At 36.3% G+C, this 26,265-nt stretch overlaps 1 protein-coding gene across 1 annotated transcript; it reads left to right on the forward strand.

Moving 5' to 3' along the window:
• Positions 1–996: 996 nt before the first annotated feature.
• On the forward strand, positions 997–24,633 carry NME8 (NME/NM23 family member 8; the record flags this gene model as incomplete). The annotated part of the gene is made up of 15 exons (XM_084230606.1): positions 997–1,029; positions 1,102–1,159; positions 1,365–1,471; positions 5,010–5,081; positions 6,955–7,071; positions 9,755–9,821; positions 11,083–11,156; positions 12,035–12,127; positions 13,698–13,891; positions 15,692–15,867; positions 19,991–20,135; positions 20,807–20,914; positions 22,154–22,305; positions 23,558–23,702; positions 24,402–24,633. The coding sequence occupies 15 exons, from the start codon at positions 997–999 to the stop codon at positions 24,631–24,633; spliced, it is 1,773 nt and encodes a 590-aa protein (XP_084086732.1).
• Positions 24,634–26,265: the final 1,632 nt, after the last annotated feature.

Genomic DNA, 26,265 nt, shown 5'->3' on the forward strand with positions numbered 1-26,265 from the left:
AGTGAGTGCACCCTGGAGGCAGAGAGGCTTTGTAGTGCCCACCCCCATTTGCCTCCCCCTCTTAATCCCCTCCCCAGGAAAAGGAAAGGAGAAGGAGGTGGCTGAGGAGGGAGGTGTCTTAAGGGAGGGGAACCAACTTTCATGTCCCTTCAGTGTAGGGGCGCAAGATATCCACAATTTTAGCGGCCCTCTGCTCTGTAACCGCTGCCCAGGTGTGTGCGGCTGCGGGAGGGAAGACCTTCGGCGTCATCCTTCGGTTGGAAGTGGCCGGGCCTCGCGGACTGTCCAGAGGAGTGGCAGAAAACGTTGGCGCCCTGGCGTTCTCTTCCTTTCATTTTAGCGGACCGCCTGTGGGCAGAAAGCACAGCATGAGCCGCAGGATTTTGTGGAAGAGCTGATCCCTTGACCCTCAGGGATTATCTGTTTCCGTTCTCAAGGTAGTATAGAGGAACATCTGTTTTGTTTAAGGCTTGTGAAAGAATCCAGCACCCTATCCAAGGATGTGGTCTTATTTGTCACTTTTTATTTTCACACTAGTGTCTGCTATCACAGGCAGTCAGACCCACACTCTAAACATGCGTGCCACAACTAGAGTGGTTGGGCCTCACACTGATTTAACACCCAAGGAAAGTTTCCATCTTCTGGAAATTATATCTCCTCAGAGGAAACACAAGAAAGAGCCATGAGCATGTTCAGAGACAATTAACATGTGCACAAATGAAAATAAAGATAACACTGCATAGTACTTTAGGAAAACTGACAAAACTATTTAAAAAATTGCACTTCAGGGTATTGGAAGGGTAAGAGAGTGCAGTGCTCGGAGCCTTCAGTTCAGAGCCAGCCCTTCAGTAACAGGGGCTTCTTTATCTACAGACAAGGCAAGTGTATCATCCAGTATTGCTAGGCTGCATTAAGATGGTGCTTGAACGTTATTTAAATTTCTTTTTAAATGTTTCTCCCCCCCCCCCCCACTTTTTTTCCTGTGATAGTGGATAAATGGCAGGCAAAAAGAAAGAAATCCAGTTACAGGTAGGCATGATAACAATTTTTATTTGGTGCACTGGCTCCTGAAGACCATTTTCAGTGCCTTCTTTTCTTCAGGCAGTCATCAATAATCAAAGCCTATGGGATGAGATGTTGCACAACAAAGGTCTCACAGGTAACGGGGCTCCCCATTTTTCAGCCTTTGGCACAAAGTTCAGCGTAGGGTCCCTAGTAGCACCTAGTGCAGATCTTTGCTTCCTACTGCAGCATACTCCCTGCTCTTCTTTGGCCTTTTCCCTGCACAATGGGTATCCCAGCATTGGGGTATGCTGTTATTCTAGCTTTGGCTTTATTCTTTCATAAGTCTTATCATCTTCTAGTGATCGATGTTTATCAAGCCTGGTGTGGACCTTGTAAAGCGATGCAGACTTTATTCAGAAAATTGAAAAATGAGCTGAACGAAGATGAAATTCTGCATTTTGCTGTTGTAAGAATTCCCTTTCTGTTAAACTATTACCTTCTTATTACTAAGTATTTAAATATTCTCTGTAAGGACACTCTTCAAAATCAACATTATTTGTACACTCCAAAAATCAACATTATTTCATTGGCAGTTTTACTTTATTTGGCTCTGCTGGATTTGAGAACAAATGTGATTTTTATCCCATTCCTGTTGATACCGGAATTGTCAGGCCTAGTCTCCCAGCCAGGAACAGATCCCAGGCTGCAGGGGCAGCGCTGAGTCCCAGCCACTAGACCCCACGGGTTGGTGTCTCATGAAGCCACAGCAGGAACTTCGCAGACTCTCAGGCAAGCAAGCAAGAAGAGGCAGGTTTGTTTAGAGAAAAAAAAAGTTTATTGAGGAGAAAAAGAACAGAAACAAAGTAGGACTCCCAGGCCATGAAACCAGGCCAGGGAGGGGAAAGGAAGCCAAAGTGGAGTTGTGTCTCAGAGAATATATACCTTCTTTCCCTAATTATTCTAAAGCTTCACCAGTCTCTCTGTGATTGGTTAGTTCTAGGCTGTTTCACTTAATTTGCTACTGAGCAGGGATCTTCACATTCCTTATCTAACAGCTTTCTCTTTCCCCATTTGTTACTTCTTTATCTTTATGGCCCAGCCCTCCGGATGAGCATCTCTGCATTGAAGTTAAACAGTTGCCCTTTTAAGTTGTCCATAAATTAAACCATTCTCTATTTCTCCAATCTCTGCCTCCCTTTACCACCTGAAGGAAACCAAGGGCAGCATTAACAATGTTGTCCTTGGTCCTGGGATGTTTGTTTTTCCAGGTGGAATTAGTTACATTCCTCTTGCTGCCCTTATCTCTGAAGCCTTCCTCACTTCTCCGAGATCCGCTCCTGCAGTGTCCCTAAAACTGCCTAATTCCTAGCTTGCCCTGTGTCTCACTGTGATACTAAGGTTATTCACCATGGTTATGAACGTTAGAAAAATAGAAAAACAGATGGCTTTCTGTTGACCTGTTTCTTTTCACCTGACCACATATTCAGTATCCCTCTAAGAATAAGGGCTGCAAATGCTATTTACTGGGTGGCATTGGGTAGGACTCTGCATAACTACCCAATTCCAATTGTGCAGTGCTAGTGATTTTCTTCTCATTTGACACCCATATTTTTCAAGAGATTAAAATGTTACAGCCAAATTCGTTGCATTTCACTATGTTGATTATTCAATTTATCCACATCAAGTTAGCAGCTGCTCAGAGCTTTATCTAATATGGTGGCCACCTAGCACAAGTAGCTTTTCAGTCCTTGAAAAATTGTTAGAAAGAGGGAACTAATGGTCTTGGTTGGACTCTAGTGTATAATAGGAAACTGGGATCAACCTGGAGAGACTGACAACAGAGTGCCTGCCCATCAGGACACCTGCGTCTTGTGCAAGAAAGTATAATATGATCCTGTGTTCCCAGATTGTCTGGAGTCTTTAACCCCCTCCAAGTTTGTAGAGTCTAAGTAGAAACAAACTTAGAGGTACATGTGTGGGCTGAGCTTGGTGATGGAAAATAAGAAGTGGGTATGAAAAGAGAATTAGACCACATAGTTTGCTGTGTGGTTTGCTTTTCAACTCAGCTAGAGCTGGTGAGGTCTTAGATTTGAGCAAACTCTTCTCCCCAGTCTCAAACACAGAAATACGTACCCTGGCCAAATAGAATTGCTCAGCCTATTGCACAAGGAATCTATTCTCTATGCTACTGGGAAATGATAACAAAATCTTTCTAAAATATGCTCTAATCATATTACTGGCATTTGTTGAATTTAACAACAACAAAAGTGTTGGTTGTCCCTAAACGATTTCTCTTTTATCATGTCTGTATCCACTCAACAATAATACATCATGTAGAATGATGTCATTTTCTGCTATGATCTGTTCATAAGGTGTGAAAAAGAATTAATATAGGTTCCAAAACCTGTACTTGCATAATGAAGGGGCACCCTCTACTGGATTTGATTTTCTGCAGCAAACTAAGAATGGCGTTCTTTCTGAACTTGTATATATGTCTCAAATTCAAAGCAATGAGGCTGATTTCCTATTGAAATCACCCTAAGCTGAATGTCAGTATACATTATTTCTTTAGATGACATTTTAAAACACTTGAAGACTTGTACTAACAGTGTATATATGTATATGAAAAGTCAGTAAAGATTATTTTTGTAGTTGTTATATGTAATAAATGTTTTCATTGTTAATGCTTTATTATAATATAAACATTGTATGATGATACCTAGACTACTTTTAAATATAATCTCTTATTTCTGTCCTTTAATATGATAGATTAATACCTTTCAGCCCCTTACTAGTTGAACTTTCTCTTAAAATAAGAAAGAAAAAAATGTAGAATCAAATAGTCTGTATGTATTAAAAAAAAAAAAAGATTGCAACACAGTCCCTTTGGCTGACAAATGGATGCTGGGTCCTCCCTTTCTTGACAGGTATGGAGGAACTCCCAGAAATCCCAGTTTGAAACCAACTCTTACATAAGACCCTACCAAATGATCTTACTCTGACAACTGCACCTAGGGATGGAGGAACACATTATTATTTAACATACAGTTGTTTATGATCAATTTAGGGCAACTTAAAATTTGAGAGGCAATTTTAAGAAAACTGCAAAAATAAAATATTTGATTAGCAGATCATTTAAAAGCAGTTTAGAAGAAAGATTCTTTTTGTTTGAACTCATGACTGATGCAGGAGGGACAATGTGCCAAAATGAATATAAATATTTACCCATGCACAGATCTCTCCTGCTAACCAAGGAGATGAGACAGGCCCATGTAACTGTAATACAGTTGTGAAAGGGACAATTGTGTGCTGAGAGAAGTGCGGTAAAGTGCTCTTTAAGTGGAGCAGGCAATGACATGCAGCAGGGAGGAGCAAGAATGACTTCTTCGAGGAAGGAGATTTGAGCTGCATTGGAAGTGGAAGGGTAAGAGAAGGTAGAGAAGAAAAAAAGCACAGGTGGTGCATATATAGTATTCTACAAGTAGATGAATTTATTTTAAGGCTGGGACTAGAAAGAACAGTGAAAAGTAAGGTTAAAGTTAAGTGATGCCAGGGCCTTCCCAGTAGCGCAGCGGTTGAGTGCTGGGTTTCGAAGCTGCCTGCAGCCTCTGCAGCGCTGGTTCAATCCCCAGCTGCTCGCCGGCCACCAGAGGAGGGTCCCACATAGCGCGCAAACCTTTCCTGCCGCCTGTTGCTCCCCTCAGCAGTGTACTTCGGTCCTTCTGTCTGCTCTGCTCCCCGCTCTAGTGAATTCTCTCACCCTCCCAAACTTCTGACTGTACCCAGTGTTTGTATAAATCTTTAATAAAAAAAAAGTTAAATGTTGCCAGATCTAAATTGTCAATATATAAAACTTGATTCTTAAAACAGCTAGAACATGCTCAGTGAATGTTGTAATAAACCTAAAGATGATATGGACCCTGTGTTATTTGAACATAATGTATCAAATGGCTTGGATATAATTTTATTTTTTATTATATGAAATATTCATTCATTTTTTTCAGGCAGAAGCTGACAACATTGTGACTTTGCAATCATTTAAAGATAAATGTGAACCTGTTTTTCTCTTTAGTCTTGTAAGTATTATCTATTGTTGTAGAGACTCCCCCTACACACAGACTTGAATCTAAATCAAATTTAGAAAAAGCCTTTATTAGCCGGCTGGCGACTGTCCCTCTCGTAGGGAGCGGACCTGAGCAGGGGGTGATAAAGCCAATAACAGCACCTGGGAGTTTGCAGTTGCCATAGCAAGCGGGGGTACAGAAGCCAAATTGCTGTTACAAGCAGCGGAGCATTTCACCACATTCATGTTTCAGGTACAAATGGTACATATGTCTTATTTTTGACGGGAACCTGGTTTCTATTGTTTTGGCCTGGAATTATCCCACAGCCCTAACTTGTCCTCCTGAGCTAACTCAAGCTTAAGCCTTGCGTGGTCTGCTACATTTTGCATTGCCCTCACTTCACACTATCACTTCGAATGTGTTATCAGATTCCAGTTTACAGTTAAAGAGCAAGTATCATTCCAAAATTATCAATGAACTGTTTTCTGGTAATAGAAATTACTGATTTTTTGCCTGATCTTTGCTCATCTTTTAATATAGCTCATAATGAATTATTAGACTACCACGCACTGTGTTGATCAGGAAAAAGAAATACTAATAAGGAAAGTGAATACACTAAAACTACTTTACATTACACTCAGGCTACACCAGACATTGGAACCGTCAATTTTCCCACCAAGTGTTTCTTATACTGATTTATTCCTTTCCATCTCTTATCACCAGTGCCGTCGACTGAACAATCATCTTTCTCACTAGATTAGCTTCAGATTTGTATACAGGGCCTCCCTAGTGGCCATGGGTTAAAATTTAGTGCTATCGTCATTATGGCTTGAGTTAAATCACTGGCCAGAAAGCTAACCCACATATGGCACAGGAGACCTCCTGTTTTGCCTGCTTTTCCCCTTACCAATGTATTTCAGTAAATCTGCCTGTTCTGCTCCCCACCCTGTCTCTGATGAATCCTCTCACCACCTGCACTTCTGGCCTACACCCTAGTACTTCTATGCCAAAAAAAGCCACAAAAAACCAAATTTGTATACAAACATCTCTTGTTCCCTCCCCATCCCTGCCACCCTAATTATAGTTGATGCTTCCATTTAAATATTCTAAAGACTTCTTACCGCACATAGGATAAAGACTAGGCTAAAGCATAAAATCATCTTTTCGTGGTCCACAAAGCTTTGCATGTTTGGCTTCCCCCTCCCTCCTTTGGGCTTCATCTACTACCAGGCACCCTCTCAGCCCACCTCCCAATTTTTGTTTTCCAAACTCAGAACCTTTTTTTTTTAATTCCTTTTTACCTGGTTCTCTCTTACCCATCCATCATATTTTAAACCAAGAAACCCTTCCTGATTTTGATTAGTACGCTCACTGATCATAATATATCCTGTATATGCTCCCAATGCATCTCTCTTGGCAGTACCTGTGATGGTTGTTATTTCATGTGTTTGTTTGTTTGTTTCTTTTTGTAATTAATTAGGCAGGTCCCAGGACTGTTATTCCATACCATCATGTCTACTACAGAGTGTGTAAACAGGTGTTTAGTGAATACATGTTGAATGATAGACAAAAGGAATATAGTGTCAAAAATAATTAGGGAAAGTTATGTTGAAAGTCTATATAGAACAGTGGGAATGTAAAGTGGGGATGTCTTGCCTTTGGTTGTAGGAGGACAGACAAATTGGGGGTGGCACTCAGAGACCTGGCTTATAAAACTGAGATATACTTTCAAGTCGCTAATCTTTTTAAAAATAGCCGATTACTATAGGATCACCAAAAGGATTGGTGGGGTGTGGGGTAGCATGGGGTGACAGCCAGTTGAAGTATTAGTTTTTGACTTATTGGGAAAATGAAAATTTCCTTCATGTTTTATTTTCCCTTGCAGAATGGCAAAATTGTTGCAAAGATTAAGGGTGCAAATGCACCCCTGGTTACTAAGAAAATTATCAGCTTGATCACTGAGGAGAGGAAAATTGCAGAAGGGGAAATGGCTCGCCCTCAGGTACATTAGAGCACAATTTTATTTTTTCAGATGCATTTTTATATTTTTTACATTGTTTTCCTAAAGCATTTCCCCTAATTTTATAACAAACTAGTTTTCTAATGGTGCCATCTTTCAGGGAAATATTTTGGCAACATGAACAAAAATATCTTAAAAATGTGTGTAGTGTTTGACTGAACAATTATACTTTAATAAATTGTCCCCAAGAAAATAGTGATACAAATATAGAAAAGATGTTTTGTTGCAGTCTTGTCTGTCATTAAAAATTTGCTATTTACTAATTGCTTAGTAACAGTGATTAGTTACATAAAATGTCTGCAATTTATGCATAAATTGTACACATCCAAACTGTGTGTTCTAGTTCTATATTTACTGATGGGAAAAGAGGGCCAAAATAGATTGATGAATGAAAACAAAAGTGCATTTTAATAGAATATTATGATAAGATCTTGTGTGTATGATGTACATTACTTATGTAATACTATTACTTAAATAATATGCAATAAAATATTTTAACATTAAAAAATGAGGTACATATACTTCTTTAAATTAGTGTTCTTGTATTTTTTGGGTAAATACGCAGAAGTTAGTTAGCTGCATAGTAAGGAATACCTATTTTTATTCTTTGAAATATATACACACACACACACACACACACACATACTCATCCCATGTTTATTGAAGAATTATTTACAATAGGAAATAACTGGAGTGGGTGAAAAATATGTGGTATGTATACACAATGGAATATTTCTAAGCTATAAAAAAGATGAAATCCTGCTGTTTGCAACCAACCACATGGATGGACTTAGAGGGTGTTATGCTTAGTGAAATAAACCATATAATTTTACTCATGTGGTTTATAGAGAAAACAACCAAGAGATGAACTAAATTAAAAAAAAAACTAAGCTGCAGTAGCATTGCTGTCTCTTAATATGAGTACAGGAAATTCTGTGATACTATATTCACTTCATGGTTCTTGTATTTTTGCATTTATTTTCTTGATATTGGTCATAATATGTGTGTATAAAGTCTTTCACAGGAGCTTATGATAGCAACATAAAAATACAAAGAAGAATTCTATCAAACTTGATGGATTGATGAGATTCTTATTTTTCAGCAAGATCAAAGCTTTGTAAAATGTCATTCAAAGATCTGATTGTAGGAGAGAAAATGTCAACTCTTGAGAAACTTTACTTAATTGTTCTGGGGAGCTATGATCAATCTGTGGCAGAAATGTCACCAGCTCTGCCAGTCCTTTGCTGGGTTTATTTGGTTGTAATTTGAAAATATCCACATTGGATTTGTAGTGATTATACTGCTATAGAAACTCCTCAATGTAGATGGGCAGGTCCCATTTGATCAAATTTTTTAACTGTAGCAGGTTGCTGGACAGCTTGTGTCTGTTGAATGCATTGGCTGCCAACTGCCTCTGTGGGTATGCAGTTGTTTGTTGTGTTTTTTTTTTTTTTTTTTGGTGAAGTCTGCTGTTGAACACCTATATTGAACTTTTCAGTTCAATTATTGCATTCTTCTACTCTGTTATTTCTGTTTACACTATATTTTTATTAGCAACATGAATGCATCTTGAGAGTATTAAGCTAGGTAAAATAAGTCAGAAGAAATATGAACATCATCTGACTTCACTCATATGTGGGTCATAGAAAAACAAAGCAATGGGGCCTCCCCAGTGGCGCAGCGGTTGAGCGCTGGGCTGCAAATCTGCCCACAGTCTCTGCAGCGCTGGTTCAATCCCCGGCCACTGGTGAGGGTCCCACATGGCACGACAGACCTTTCCTGCCACGTCTGCTGCTCCCCTCAGCAGTGTATTTCGTCAGTCTGCCTGTTCTGCTCTCCGCTCTGGCTCTGGTTAATTCTCTCACCCTCCCGTGCTTCTGACTGTACCCAGTGCTTGTATAAATAAATAAATAAATAAACAAATCTTTAAAAAAAAGAAAGAAAGAAAGAAAGAAAAACAAAGCAAATTAATGAACACAGAAAACAAAGTAAATGAACAAACAAAACAAAACAAAATCAAACTTCAGATGCAGAGAGCAGTGGCTACCAAAGGGGCTAGGGCCTAGAAACAGATAATGGATGTCAATTATATGTTGGGGCATGGAAAGTAAACTTTTGAGGAAGATAATGATGTGATACATACCAATGTGTAATTATAATGCTGTACACCTGGAACACATACTATTTTTAAACCAACTTTCCTCAATAAAAATTTTAAAATACTCCTATATTAAGATGCACTCAATATAAAAAATAATATATTCCACATTCATTTTCCTACTAGTCTTTGAAATGTGCTCTTTGAAATTTTTTACTCAGAGAACATCTTAATTTGGACTTATTTGGACTTGTTTTAAATGGTCAAGGTGATAATTATGTGTTTATTGCTTTCTAATTGCTAATCTCTCCTTCTTCCTTATTTTATTCTGTGTATTTTTCTTAAGGTTTAGGATTCTTGTTTTTAACCTTTTACATTATCTCTCATAGTCACCCCCATCATTTTAAATATTTCTCATTTTAATAGAAATAGATGAATGCATATACATTTCTGTTTTACCTTCTATCCCTTAGATTATAAACATTTACTCAAAATAAAATTTCTGAAAACTCTTTTTACTCTCACATTGAACTATAACTGTGTTTTATTTACATTTCTCTCCCATAGCATCCAGAAATTTTATTGGTAGACTCCGATTCAGAAGATGCCGGGGAAGGAGCATATGAAAATCCTGGCAAGTAAATTTACTTTAATGTTATGGCAAGAGATTTTCTGTACATGGATGTTCGTTACAACATTGCTTGTAGCAGCAAAATTGGTGACATTACTGTTAATTAATAAGGAACTGATGGGATATATAATGATTTGTGCAAAACAACTCAGCTATTGAAAACAACTTCTTTGCTCCCACTGCCATTCTTTTGGTCTCTATTCCTGGAGCCCTTCAGAGGTTACCCATTATCAGGAACTATATCCCTAGTGACTAATCTGGAAAATAGCTTTCGCTTATTTCATCCTTTATCATCTTCAAAAAACTGGTGAAAATAATTTCTTCCTTGATGACCCATACTCCTGTCTTACTTTACAGTTAACAGATTTCTGCCCTTTTTGGATTGTCTTTGTGAGTGTATGAGTATACATTTATACTCCAAGGGAGCAGAGGCAAACAATATTTTCTCAGTGAATTGTCTTGCACTAAAAGTTGATCAAAAGAATATATAAATAAATCCAAAGATGTTAAATCTCTCAGTTTGTAATGTTTACTTGCATTTGAAACTCCATTCACCAGCTATACTCAGGCAGCTAGATGTATTATGGGAATGCTTATATGTAAATTGTGTTATTATGAGTGTCTACTTACTCATTTTGTGTGTGTGACAGTTTTTCCTGCATACAAATGTAAGAACTGTATATAATTCTTTTTTTTTATTCTTTAATATTCTTTATTACTCTTTGTGGAGCTGGAAGGGATCATGCTCAGCAAAATAAGCCAGAAAGAAAAAGAAAAATACTGGATGGTCTCGCTTATAACAGGAATTTAGAAAACCTAAATAAGGGACCAGGAAAAAGACTAATGATTCTTTTTTAAAAAGATTTATTTATTTTCTTATGCATAGAAGAACTGGGGTGTAGGCCAGAGGTGCAGGAAAGGTGGGGTGATGGCAAGAGAATTCCCCGGAGACAGAGTAGGGAGAAGAACAGATGGATTTACTGAAATAAACTGCTAAACGGAGCAGTGGACGGGACATGGGAGACCTACTGCACCATGTCGGTTAGCTCCCTGGACGGGCATCAAACTCAATTTGTAGCACTGATACCACTGAGATTTAACCCCAGGCCACCAGGAAGTGCCTGTATTTCTCTAGGGAGAAACTCTATGGTAGATAAAACAGAGATTCATTGGAAATTCATAGTTCATGTTTATAATATCCAAATCCTTTATTATCTAAACTTTACATCAAGAACATGAATTTCTTCTATTTTTTTTTTCCTAGAGGGCCTTTATCAGTTTGCTATTTTCAAGCCTGATGCTGTAATTACTGGAAAAGCTAAAGAAATTAGAGAAAAAGTAAGTATTATTTTCCAACAATAGTTTAAAGTAATTGCAAAATAATAACCCTTAATTATAAATTTGAATACAAGCTTATCTTTCAGTGCACAATAGAACATAATGAAGTTCTGGTGATAGGAATTGCTGATGGCTCTTTTGGTTTGGTTTTGCAAAGACCTACGCAAGCATCTTTAAATAATTCTTCTCTACCAGCATCTAACATAAATGGTAGAAAATACAATTCTGATATTGGATTGCAAAACTCATTTTCATGTTTAGTTATTAGCAATGCAAGCTCATTATAAGTTCACATTAAATGCTTTATTCCCCATATGTTATAACAAATATATGGTTCTTCTTAAATTTGATAGCTTAAGAAAGTATTTAATGTTTTGATTTAGAGTGAAAATAATTTTTTTAAAGAAAAATTGTACTCTAGTCCAGAGATTGACAGACTTTTTCTGTAATGGGCAAGATAGAAGTGATTTAAAATTGCATTTCTATACACTAATGATGAAACATCTGAAAAAGAAAAGTCTGCATGATATATGATCTCTGTTGCAACTGCTTAAGTCTGCCATCATATTGAGAAAGTAGCAGTAGATATGTGTAAACAAGTGTCTGGGTTCCTATGAACTCCATTTCCAAAAGCAGGTGCTCAGCCATATTTTAATTTCAGGAGATTAGTATACTGACTCCTAAATTATAACTTCATGTTGAAACAAAATTATATTGAAATTTGAAAGAATGTTGCATGTGCAATAGAGGAGATTGTGCCGAGGTCTTTACATGAAATGTATTCAAATCTGGATGATTTGTTAATCCTGAAACAATTGTCCTTGACTTGTTTTACATGTGGTCCCATGATATGCCTGGATCTCACACTCTAATTAAAGATTATCAAGGCAGGATTTATCATAGAAGCAGAAGATAAGAGATTTATCACTGAAGAACAAGTAAGGGACTTCTACAGTTCAATAGCAGATGAGGTAAGAAAGTTTTATAAAAAACCGACTATATTTTGCAAATACAGTGGATAGCTGCAACTTTTAGAGCTTCAATGTAGAAAATAGTGACCAAGTCTGGCCAACCAAATAATCTCCAAGTGCCCCTTTTGGTGTCCATATTGTGGTAAGTCAAAAGTGACTGCAATGAAATTTCCAGTAGAAATAGTGGCAGCTGTGCAAAGTTGTAGGCTCCAATTGTGTTTGCCAGAATGAAGACTTCTTTATGTTATGTCCTGTAAGATTCCCTGCAGCGGCTTCTGAAGATAAATAGCCAGTCCTCTCCTCTAAATTTATGCCTCAAATTGAAGGCTTCTTTTCATAAACTTCACAGGAACCCTTTAGTTCTTCCTTTACCTAAGGCCTTGCTCACAAACTATTTTGTAAATTTTCTTTTGCCTGGGGGGATAGAATAAAGTCATACTGTGTTTGGAAAGTATACTGGCTTGGGGTTGAGGAGACATGGCTTCTTGAAATATACCAATAAGATAACCATTAGATACATATTGAATTTGAATTTAACTGCATTAAAATTAAATACCATTAAAATTCACTTAAAATGTGCACTAGTCACATTCTAAGTGTTCACTAGTGGCATGTGACTATGTGTGTGAGAGAGCACAGAACATGTCTGTTTCACAAAATGTGCTACTGGACTACACATTTTGAAATTAACTGTACCACTCAAAACTATGTCATTTGGGCCCAGCTTCCACATACATAAAAGGAAAATCCTGGAACAGCTAGCTACATCAGCATTACCTGGGAACGTCTGAGAAAATCCAATTTGTGGGACTCACCCTGAATTTACTGAATTCTAAACTCTTCCATTAGGCTCAACAAATCCGTATTTGAACAAGCTTTCCTAGTGATTTGGAAGTATACTAAAGCTTGAGAATAATAATTAGACTATCTTTTTTTTTTTTTTTTTTTTTTTTTTTTATAAATTTTATTGTTATATTCCCCATACAATTGCAGCCCCCCATTCTGACCCCAATCCCTCCCCTCCCGCCCCCGCCCCCCTAAAAGTGTCTCTGGTTCATAGTTTTTTGTTGATTTTGATTTTCACTTTCTTATAGTTATTCATTTTCCTGGTCCCTTATTTAAGTTTTCTAGATTCCTGCTATGAGTGAGACCATCCGGTATTTTTCTTTTTCTTTTTGGCTTATTTCGCTGAGCATGATCCCTTCCAGCGCCATCCATGTTGCAGCAAATTGCATGTGTTTATCTTTTTTGAATGCTGAGTAATATTCCATGGTATATATGTACCACATCTTCTTGATCCAGTCATCTATTTTTGGGCATTTGGGTTGTTTCCAAAGCTTAGCTATTGTAAACAGTGCTGCTATATAATTAGACTATCTTTGAAATCCATCCTTGCTAACTGTAGACTTCTACTCTTCAAAGATATGTTTACCAGGAGGTTTATAAGGATAAGGTTCCCTTGCCCAGTGAGCCTGGAGGGGAAGCTGTTATTGGACTTGGGTAGTAACTGCCATTTTAGTCCATTCATTTCAAAAGGCTCAAGTAAGCAGTTTATTATTTTATTTTATAGCCTGACTTTGAAGATTTTGTCTCTTTCATGACAAGAGCCTTAAGCCATGTTATAGTTGTATCTCAAGGAAAAGAGCTGCCTCCCCAGAAAAAAATTGAACATAATTCTGAGCTGCAACCTGACAAAGTATTGGAGGATGAACATGAGATGGAAGTTATTTCTAAACCTGTGATGAGGAAAATAAAGCGGGACAGGTACTTCTAGAATAAACAGTGCATGATATGTTAGTAGGTAATGAAGTGTAACGGCAATTATCTCATTTTTATGTTGAAGCCAAAGTATTTCTTCCAGATAATCAAAAGTATTGAAGATTGAAGGCAAAGCTGGGATTGTTCTGAACGTGTATGTCAAGCAGATGAGGAAGAACTTTTTTTTTTTTTTTTTTGTCTTCTTAAGCTGGTCACGCCAGTCTGGCCTTGTGACCTGGGGTTCTAGGAATAGATTGAAACCACGCATAATCTCTCCCAACATTCCTCTTCCACTTTTCTGTGTTTAAGACATCAAATGTATTCTGTTCTTTTACTTAAAGCAGGTAATTAGTAGTTATAAATTGCTGAGAACTAGACAGTTGTATATATTTGCCAGTGTTTTTTAAATATGTGAAAACAAACAAAAGTCATTTGCTTTATGTATGACATTATCTTTTATTCCTCTGAAGACTCAGAAAATTCAGTGTTTAACCCAAAAATAGTTAACTTTGCCTGAAAGAAAGGTGAACAGGAACATATTAAGAATATCTGAGTCTAGAGGCTTAATAATATATGTCTCTCCCTGCTGGGCAGCCTATCTCCATTGCACTTTCTGTCTTGGAATCTAATTGGAATTTCTTGGTGTCTTATTAACAAATTGTAGTCACTTTTCTTATTTAGCTAGTTAGTTCTTAGTTATGTTAGACTGTTTAAATAGCAGGCAGAATCTAATATGAATCCCAAGATTTATCTCAGATAAGAGGGACTCATGGGGTAAATCAACTGTTAATAAAGAGTTTTGTAAACAGTAGAACTTACTTTCAGAAATTTAAGTGACAATGATAATCAGTGGGCAAAGAGAAGGTTTGAGTGGAGAGTGTTGGGCTCAAAATAATATCAGATGTCATACTAAAATTTTTGAGCTATTAAAAAAAGTTAGACTCATCAATGCAATTGTCATAAGAGAAGACAGTGTTGATATATATCAACAGTGTGTATGTGTGTGTGTCTTTGTGTGTATATATATACACACAAAGACACACACACATACATACATGCTTAACTCCCACAAATAAATTTTCTTGGTTTACAATCAAACCTTTAATGAATTTTTTTAAAATTAAGATTTCAGATAAAGACAAGCTTAAAAACTAACCCTTAGGAGCTAACTACAAAACTGAAGCACCAAATTGGTGAGGGGTTGGGGCAGGGAAAAGAACAAAGAGGAAAGGAAGCACAATGGTCTATGGTGGTGGAATATGGTGATTTGGCACTAACAGTGGTAATACCTGATGGGGCTATCCCAATATTACCTCAATTAAAAATGAAAAAATAGCAAGGAAAAGATTTCACCACACTTATTGGCTCATTGTAATCCAATAAAAAGGAAGTAAATAATAAAAAGATGACCAAAATGTCTTATCTATTGGAAAATCTTCAATAGGTTCCTAAATAATCCTTAAAGACAAAATTTAAAGGAAAATGAGAAATTGTTTAGAAAGCTTTAGTAGAGAAAAGAAAAGAAATTTTAAATTTTATTCTCAGGTTTTATCTTTATCTTCTTTTAGCCTCTCCTAAAGCCACTCATAGAAGAGTCAATATAATTTATTATTGGAATGTTTTAATAAGAGGCTGAATTAAATACATATTCTTTGATGTGCTAGAGAAATAAAACTATGTGAAATTCAATTTTTATTGTTTTATTAAACTACAAGATATTTGTGAACATAATATTACTTTTAATTTTCTCTCGTTTATTAAATTTCAGTTTATAATAGTTTAAATTTTTTGTTTGGATTCTAACAGTTTGCAAGAATATCTGGAAAGAAAACATTTATCTCATTTTTGTGATGTTGAAAATAATGTAGATAATGTTAATAAGTTTATCGATATATTCTTCCCTGATTTTAAAAATATGAAAAGCTTAAAATTAGAAAGGATACTGGCACTAATTCGACCAGATCTCCTTACAGAACAAAAAGGTAAGAAAGTATAAATTGTTTATTTATTTTGTACATGGGACTTGAATAGACTTTGGTACAATTAAATTAAAAGGTATTATTTTAATATTTAACATTGAATAAAAAGTCCCCAAAGTAAAAAATTCCTTAGCATTAATCTACTAATTTCTCAACACAAAGAATAAAGCATTTTTATAGTTAACAAATTTACAAAGCATTTTCTAACCTATGAATGTGTTAAAGTAGATTTTTACATGGTAGGGATTCCTACTTCATAAAGATTGGAAACTTTCATATCTAAAATGCCTTAAATACAAAGCTTGGTCAAACCTTCACTAATAGCGTGGTTTGAAAAGGAGATTTTACCAAGTCTATTTTCAGGTATAAAATACAAAAGAACAAAATGAGAAAACAGCAAGTGCCTGGCACTTTAAAGAGGCCAGTTATTTTTAATCTCATACCATATTTAGTAGCAGAATGAATGTGTAAGAGTAAAAATACACATCATAAATTAACATTATAAAGTCTTTTCTATACCATATGAACAGAAATACAATTTATATTTATATACTGTCATCCTACTCTTTTTTAGCGAAATATCTAAACACACTTAGTTTCTTGGGATTACTACGTAGAACAAGGCTTCTCAACCTAGAACCTGCATACGTTTTGGACTATAATTCTTTGTTGAAGGGTCTGCGTCATGTGCATTATAAAATGTTTAGTAATCTCCCTCTACTCACTAGATGAACGTAGCTCTCTCCTCTTGCTTTCAGTAATTACAGCCCAAAATGTCTTCAGACATTGTCAAATTCCCCCTGGAGTAAAATTTCTTTTTTTTTATTGATTTTTTTTATTTTTTACAACACTGTTTATTTTTAAACAATATTTGCTGCCCCAAACCCCCTCAGGTGTAGTCCCCATAGAGTTTCCTTCACCAATGCACCGTGCACCATCACCTCAGTCCCCTGTGCTCCTCCCTGCCTCCCTCTAATCCCTCTCCCTCCTCCTCCCCTACAGGATGTCTCTGGTTTATAATTATCTGTTTTTGCTTTGTTGTGTTTTGTACTGTTACTATTTTTTTACACTGATGTCTTATTTGGTTCCCCTATATTCCTGCTAAAAGTGAGCCTGAGAACCACTGATGTCAATAACAATATTGTCTGCAAATTGAGACTGATTTTTCTTTTTTTTTTTAGATTTTTTTTATTTTTATACAAGAGCTGGGGTACAGGCCAGAGGGGCAGGAGGGTGAGAGGATTCACCAGAGACAGAGCAGGGAACAAAACAGGCAGACGACAGAAATGCACTGCTGAGGGGAGCAGCGGGCGAGACGGGAGAGGTCTGCCGCGCCATGTGGGATTCTCGCCTGCAGGCCGGAATCAAACCAACACTGCAGAGGCTGCGGACAGCTTCACAGCACGGTGGTCAGCCCACTGACCACCGGGGAGGCCTGAGACCGCTTTTTCTTATGTGTGCTTTGTATTTCTTTTTTCTTTTGCTTGCCTCATTAGACTAGCTAGAACTAACTTTTTGTTTTTTTTTTTTTAATAATAAATTTTATTTTTATATTCCCCGTACAATTGCAACCCCCCCATTCTGACCCCAATCCCTCCCCTCCCGCCCCCCGCCCCCCAAAAAGTGTCTCTGCTTCATAGTTTTTTGTTGATTTTGATTTTCACTTTCTTATAGTTATTCATTTTCCTGGTCCCTTATTTAAGTTTTCTAGATTCCTGCTATGAGTGAGACCATCCGGTATTTTTCTTTTTCTTTTTGGCTTGTTTCACTGAGCATGATTCCTTCCAGCGCCATCCATGTTGCTGCAAATTGCATGTGTTTATCTTTTTTGATTGCTGAGTAATATTCCATGGTATATATGCACCACATCTTCTTGATCCAGTCATCTATTTTTGGGCATTTGGGCTGTTTCCAAAGCTTAGCTATTGTAAATAGTGCTGCTATAAACATAGGGGTGCAGGTGTTCTTTGGAATTGATGTTTCTGTGTCCTTTGGGTAAATACCTAGGAGTGGAATTGCTGGATCATATGGAAGCTCTATGTTTAGTAGGTCCAGAAACTTTTTGATGCTGACTAGGAGAGGTGAGAGCACACCCACCTGTCTTCTTCCTGACCTTACACTAAAGACATTAAATCTTTTACTAAAAGTATAAAGTTAGCTTTATATGCTCTTTATCAAATTAAGGAAATTTCCACTTATCCCTAGTTTGGGGAGATTTTTATCATGAATAAATACTGCATTTTCTCAAATTTTTTTCTATATCTACTAATATTGTTTTTTTTTTCTTTCTTGATTTTGATAATATGGTAGATATTTTGACTTTTGATTGCTGAATCATTCTTGCAACCTACAGATAAACCACACATGGCAGTTGTATGTGTCCTTTTTACATATTGTGAGTTTTGAATTTTAAATATTTTGTTGAGAACTTCTGTATCCACAATTATTAGGGTTATAATTCTTTTTCTTTTCTTGTAATGTCTTTATCTGGGTTTGTTGTAATGGTATTACAAGCCTCATAAAATGAGATGACAAACAATCACATTTAAAGTGATTATAAATATTTTAGATTAAGGTGTGCCATATTTGTAACATTTTCTTTTTGTTGTTGCTTCCACATAACCATCCATGCTCATATCCCATCTACCTCCGTGCTCCATCCCCTTCAACCTTTCCCTTATTCCCTCTGGTAACCATTATTTTCTTTTTTGCCAAGTTCATATTTTTATTTCTTTTATTATTTGTGTGTTTTATTTTAGGGCTTTTTTGGTATTTATTGTCTGTAGATGAGTGAAACCATTTGATATCTGCCTTTCTCTTTTTAGCTGATTTCACTCAACATAATTGCCTCAACGTTCATCCATTATGTGCCAAATGCCACCACTTCATCTTTTTTTCACAGCTGTGTGCTATTCCTTAAATATATGCCCCACAGTTTCTCTATCCATCTATTGAAGGGAACTTGGATTGGTTCCATGATTTGGTAGTTGCAAGCAGTGCTCCTATGTACATAGGTGTAGATAGCTCTTTTCATGTTAAATTTTTCATGTTATTTAGATAGACACTTAATAGCAGTATTGCTGGATCAAATAGGATTTCCACTTTTATTTTCTTGAGACATTTCCATACTATTTTCTACAGGGGCTGTACCAACTTGCTTTCCCAGCAACAGCAGATGAGAGTTCCTTTTTCACTGCAACATCACCGACATATGTTAATTCCATTCTTTTTTATATGGGCCATTCTCACAGGATTGAGGTGGTACCTCAGCATGGTTTTAATGTACATTTCTCCTACAATAAGGGATGTTGAACACTTTTTTCATATGTATAGGCCATCTGAATGTCTTTAGAGAAATGTATTCTAAGGTCCTTTGCCCATTTTTTAAATTGGTTTGTTTCTTTGTTGTTGGATTGTGTGAACACTTTGTAAATTTTGTTAATTAACACCATATCAGATGCATAGGGTGCAAATACTTTTTTCCTATTCTGTAGGTTGACTTATTGTTTTTGTGATGATTTCTTTTGGGATGCCAAAACTTTTAGGTTTGATATAGTCCCACTTGTTCATTTTCAGTTTTGTTTCCTTTGCTGCTGAGGTTTCATTCCCAAATACATCTTTGGTAGAAGTTCTGCAGTGTATCTTTCCTTGGGCTCTTAGAATAAACATTAATAGCTCATGCCTTGCACTATGCTACTGGAGTTGATTTGATAACACTTATTTTATTTAAAATATTAATCTTTCCCAGATACTGTGTCGAGACTATTCTAATTTTCCTTTAATTAAACACACTGGGAAAATTTTACATGTTAGATGAAGTATAACTTACTTTATAGAAACATAACTTAATATTTATGAATAAAGCTACCCAAAGTGATCTCCCACTTGGGGGTTACAAGTAGGTATATATGTGCATGATTTCTGTGTGGTGAAAATGTGGAAGTAACATCCTAATTTCACATGTGAAAAATATTTCTCACTGTAAATTATTATCTAATAAGCTATTTTTGTAAGCTTTTAAGTTTCATATGAGAATGTATTGCATGATATGCCCTCATGATAATATATAGTGTTGTGTTGAAAGCTTATAGCCTAGCAGTTTAAAACTTATGTAACTTTATTTTAGAGGATGTTTTGAAAATTATTGAAGATAATGGCTTTAAAATACAGATGCAAAGACAATTAGTACTATCAGAAGATGAAGCACAAACACTGTGTAAGGAATATGAAAATAAAGATTATTTTGGAAATATTATAAAAAACATGACCAGGTATAGTAGATTTCAGGTTTAAAAAGCACAATCTGATTTATTTTTGAATAACTTAAATCATCTCTTAAGCCTGCTCTCTGTTCAAATAGTCAATCCTCTCTATTCTGTAAAAATATACAGAATCCTACTTTGTCAATCTCTTTCCCATCTCAATTCTCTTCTTAACTGTCAGTCTTCTCTAGTCCTCCTTGAATATTGTTGGAGTAAAGGGAAGATCTCAGGTGAAGTTGCTAGAGCCTAGTTGAGTTGAATGCTAGAAATCAGGATATGAGACATCATCAAGTCCAAGCAGAGAATTTATTGACTCTCAGGGGCTTTGATAATCCTAAAGATTACTGGTGCTAGGAGAATGGGATGCTAGAAATCGCTTAAGTTTCTAGAAAAGGAAGTGAAATACAACTGAGATGGAAGTCAGCAGGGTATCTAAATCAGCAAGCGCTTAGGAGCAATACAGGAACCATTCCGTCAGAACTAAGTCTCTTCCTTTCCTTTGTCTGCTTCCATCCTTTTTATAAATATGTCTTGAGAATATAACAATGGGAACTAATTTCAGACTCCTCTTAAAAGATTGTTTTGATGTTTTTCGTATATTTAATAAGTACATTGTATTGCCTCTATATAATTAGCTACTGAGCCATTATTTCATGAACTTATTTTTTTCTTCCTAACAGTGGTCCATCTCTAGCTCTTGTTTTATCAAGAGGCAATGGATTACAACACTGGAAAGAGTTAGTAGGTCCAAGCACTGTTGAAGATGCTATAGACTATGACCCAAAGAGGTAAGATTCATGTGGCTGACCAACTTTTTTCATGGGAGCCATTTTAATTTCTTTTGACTATGGAGTAATACAAATGTATTTGTAAAATAAATGACAAATATGTCAAACTAATATTTTTTTTCAATTTCCATTGATATTTTTGGTATACAGTCAAATACCATTTCCAGTGCTTGACAAAAAATTAGTGGTGAAAGAAGGGGATAGAATGCTTATTAAGAGCTTAATATGGTACACATATCTCAAATACATCATCTGATTGCATCCTCACAATCCTCTTCCAAACCAGGTTTTATTATATTTATATCTGAGATAACTAAAATACAGAGAAATTACATAATTGCCCAATAACACATAGTGAGCTAGTAGCCCAACCAGGGTTCTATATTCTGTGCTTTTGCAGTGCACCAGGCATATACTCCTTCTTTCTTAGTTATCTGTGAATAACCATCATCATGATTATTTTTTAAAGATTTATTTATTCATACATACAAGAACTGGGGTATAGGCCAGAGTTGTGGGGGGTGAGAGGACTCACCAGAGACAGAGTGGGGAACAGAACAGGCAGACTGACTGAAATACACTGCTAGGGGGAGCAGCGGGCGAGTCAGGAAAGGTCTGCTGAGCCATGTGCGTAGGTCCTTGGCCAGGGATCGAACACATACTGCAGTGGCTATGGCGAGCTTCATGGTTGCATCTGAACCCGTTGCACCACCAGGGAGGCCCACATCATCATGATTATTTAAATACTCATGCCTTTTCATCTTAATGACTAATGCCTCCTTGGAAGGAGACAACATTCATTAAGTGTCTCTGTAATTGCTTGCTTTTGCCTAGGTCAGGGACAAGCAGTTCCTGTTTGATAACAAACGATTTATTATTTTTTAAAGATTTATTTATTCATGCATATAAGCACTGGAATACAGGCCAGAGATGTGGGGGGTGAGAGGATTCACCAGAGACAGAGTGAGGAGCAGAACAGACAGGTAGACCGAAATACACTGCTGAGCAGAGCAGCGGGTGAGTCAGGAGAGATCTGCTGTGCCATGTGGGTAGCACGCTGGCTGGGGATTGAACTCATGCTGCAGTGTCTGTGGGTTGCTTCATAGAGCCTCGACTTAATCCCTTGCACCACCAGGGAGGCCCCAATAACAAAAGATTTATATAAATAGGTTAGGTTATCTTTTGTTATATTTTGTTATGTTATGCTGTAGCAATTTTAACTTGATTTCTATTTCAAAGTTTATGTGCACAATTTGCAATGGAGAGTTTGCCTATCAATCAGTTATATGGAAGTGATTCTTTAGAAACTGCTGAAAGGGAAATACAGTATTTCTTTCCTCCTCAAACCACTTTTGCACTGATTAAACCACATGTACCAGCTGAAGGAAGAGGTAAGTATTTTAAAATAAAAGGCAATGTATGTAATTTCTCCACATCTTGTGAAAATTTTCAAACTACAGAAAAGTTAAAAGAATAATGCAATGGATCAGTCATGAACCTCTATCTAAATTCAACAATTAACTTTTGTCATATTTGCTTTCTCTCTACTTCCTTACCTATCCTTTCCTTTCCCTTGTAATAAAAATGGCATCAAATTTTGGTGAAGTCCTTTTAAAAGTTGATGAAGATGGTGATTTTTTTTCTTCTTACATACATTAATATGAAAAATTATGTTAATGTCAGGGAATGGATCCATCTCTTATTTCTGCAATGTTCTCTGTTTATCTATGGACATGGATCTATGCCACTTGCTTCCCCAAGCAATCCAAGGGATTTTTCCTTTTCAAAATACTTCCTTTCCTGAGAAGGGGCACCTTCAATAGACTGCATTAGCCTTCATCTTGTCTATAGGCTCTTTCCAATGACTTTACCCTAATTCTTCCTCCATACTGCAAAGGAAATAACCTTCCCTTAGGTTATTAGTTATACAGTCAAATACCATTTCCAGTGCTTGACAAAAAATTAGTGGTGAAAGAAGGGGATAGAATGTTTATTAAGAGCTTAATATGGTACACATATCTCAAATACATCATCTGATTGCATCCTCACAATCCTCTTCCAAACCAGGTTTTATTATATTTATATCTGAGATAACTAAAATTTATTTATTTATTATATAGTGTAAATCTATATAGTTTCCTGCTTAGAATGCTTTAGATGTTTCACATTGTCTTTAGGGAAAAGTTCAGAATCCTTCCTAAATTTAAGCTATTGATGAGAATAGCTTACTTTATTTACTGTGATTTACTTTATTTAATTCCTTCAATGGTGCCTTGCTATTTCAGGGAGAAGAGTTTCAGATGGACTCTTCCCTTCAATCCACATATAGCAAGAAATCCCTTGGTATCTATAACATGGAGATGAAAACATGTCATCACTTTTAGGAGCAGATTCTTTCTAGCCACCTTTTATAGTCCATTAGATGTTTAAAGTGGTTTCTGCAAAGGCAGGTCTCAGAGATTGAACATCTTCATCAACATATCAAGTACTTTTCAGTGTCAATCTGGTTCTTTTTAGATTCAGTTTAGCATAAGATTTGGTTTTATAAACCATAATGCAAGTAAAAGTATTACTTTTCTTAATTATGTTAATCAATATGAAGTGGAGGCAATCAGCAAGATTACCAAATATCTGTTTTCCTAGAGGAGATCATAAAGCGTATCAAAGAAGATTTGTTTGATATAATACAGGCAAAGGACCTGGTCCTAACTGAAGAGCAAGTAGAAAAAATTTATATAAAAATAACAGGAAAGGAGTTTTATAAAGATCTGTTGGAAATGCTTACTGAGTAAGTTTCTTGTATATAGTTCTTCGCGTTATAAATGTAGTAAGTGTTCATTATAGCAATATGGAAAATGCAAACATTTATGAAAACATTCCATCTAATTTCATTGATTAAAAATGATTACCCTGTTGACATTTAGGATTCATGTCTATTTTCTTCCTTTCCTATATTCCTCTTTCTTCTTCCTTAACTCCTTACCTCCTTTCTTCCTTCCTTTGTTATCTCTCCCTCCCTCCCTCGCTCCCTCCCTCCCTTCCTCTCTCTGTCTCTCCCTCCCCTTCCATTCTTTCTTTGTTTCCTTAGGTTTTCTCATTAGATATAGTGGCTATCAGTTTTAAATCTCTGCTTTTAAATCCCTGGATTTGTCATGAGACCTAATCTGTGCCTCAGTTTCCTTATCTGTAAGTGGGAATAGTAATAGTCCCTATCTCATAGTTTTATTGTGAGGACTAAATAATCAATATGTTGAAACTACTTGGGACAGTTTCTGGCATATATTCCTGGAATTAAGCTACTGCACTCTTCTAGCACAAAACCTTTGGAAGAGGGAGAAATGGAAAAAAAGGGGGGAGTACAGAATCACACGGACAAGGACAAATAAACCAAAGAGTAACTCTCTGAATGAAGCTGTGGCATTTTGTCTAGCCATGTATATAATGTCTACAGTTGTAAATAGTCAACTGAAAGTACTGTTATTTTCAGGGGTCCATCTCGGGTCATGGTTCTGAGCAAGTGGAATGCTATTACGGAATGGAGAAGATTGATGGGTCCCACAGACCCAGAGGAAGCAAAATTCTTGTCCCCAGGTTCTCTTAGAGCCCGCTTTGGAGTTAATATTTTGAGAAATGCTGTCCATGGAGCATCTGATGCCTATGAAGTAACAGAGTCCGTTAATGCTACATTTCAAGTTTTGGAGAATCCTGAGGAAAACTAACGTACAGTACCACCTTATGATTTTCTTTTTCCCCTTATTCCTGAATCAAATTCTATTTCCTGCCAGACACACTATGCAGGTTCTTGCAAGTCTGAAGCCTCAAAGGCAAACCTAGCAGATGCCAGGGATCTGGGGCATAGTGGGACAAGTGAGATACCGTTGGGTTTAAAAGGTTGGGTCTGAAATTGTTTGGCCACTTGAAATGCCACAATCTCATGAAGTCTCATCCAGTAGCCACACTCATTTTCTAAGCATTCTAAAACTTGGAATTCACTACCCTGGGTGTTGTATGATAATAGAAGAGATCATTGGGGTCATAGAGTATAGGCAGTCCTTTCGATTACCTGGTAAAGAGGTAGTTATTGGGGAAACATAGTTAAATAAAGTATGTGTAGACTGAATCTGCTCAGTTGTTAATAGAAAATTTGAACACTTTTCCAGCCTGGACAATATGGGAGATCAAGGGTAAGACAGCTGAGCTTTTTCCATCAAACCTACTTATATCTTTATTTTCAAAGAGCAGGCTCATGATCATTTACTTACACTGTTCTAGAAGCTGACTTGAATGTGATGGTATAGACTCTTCTCATGTGGAGTCTTACCCAACTGAGTATTCCAAATCGAGAATCAGTCTCCAAAGCAATAATGAGAAAGCAATGGGAAAAGGGAAAACCTCTCCACACCCAACCAGGTTCCTCAGGCAGAGAACACTGTTCTCTCAATAATGTGCTTTCTTTAATTTGTGATTTCAGTTATTGGGGTTTCTCTCTTTTTCTTAGTTTAGCTAAGGTTTGTTAATTCTGTTAATCTTTTTAAAAAAATCAACTCAAAGTTTTGTTGATATTTTCTATTTCATTTTTCTTCTGTTCTAATCTTTGTTATTTCCTTCTTTTTGTTAACATAAGCTTGATTTTTTTCTCCTTTATCTCTTTAGGGTATAATGTTAAATTGTTTATCTGAGATGTGTCCTCTTTTTTTCTCAGTTTTACTGAGATATAATCCACATAACATGTGTGAGCTTAAAGTATAAAATGTGATGATTTGATATACATATATATTGTGAAATGGTTATCATAGTAAGGATAGTTATATTTCCAAAATTTTACATAGATACTATTCTTCCTTCTTTTTTTAATGTATGTATGTGTTGCTATGAACTGACCTCTTAGATGACAACATATGTCATCTAATATGTTATGTTGTTTTGATAGGTTGTATTTTTAATTTTGTTTTTCTTAAGGTACTTCCTAATGTCCTTTTTTATTTATTCTTTGACCCTTGATCATTGAAGAATATGCTGCTTACTTTCCACATTTTTGTGAAGCTTTAAATTTTCCTTCTCCTATTCATTTTATTCCATTCCACTGTGGTCAGAAAAGATATTTGGTATTATTTTAATCTTATTAAATTTGCTTAGACTTGTTTTGTGACTTAACATATGATCTATACTAGAAAAGGTCCACTTGTGCTTGAAAAAACATGTATTCTGGTTTTGGATGGAATGTTCTTTATATGTCTGCTAAGTCCATTTGGTCTGTAGTGATGTTCAAACCTTCTATTTTCTCATTGATGTTATGTGTGGTGTTCTATTCAGTGTTGAAAATGGAGTCTCTATTATTGTACAGTTATCTG

Source organism: Talpa europaea (assembly GCF_964194135.1).
Source record: "Talpa europaea genome assembly, chromosome: 3".
NCBI classification, from domain to species: Eukaryota; Metazoa; Chordata; class Mammalia; order Eulipotyphla; family Talpidae; genus Talpa; species Talpa europaea.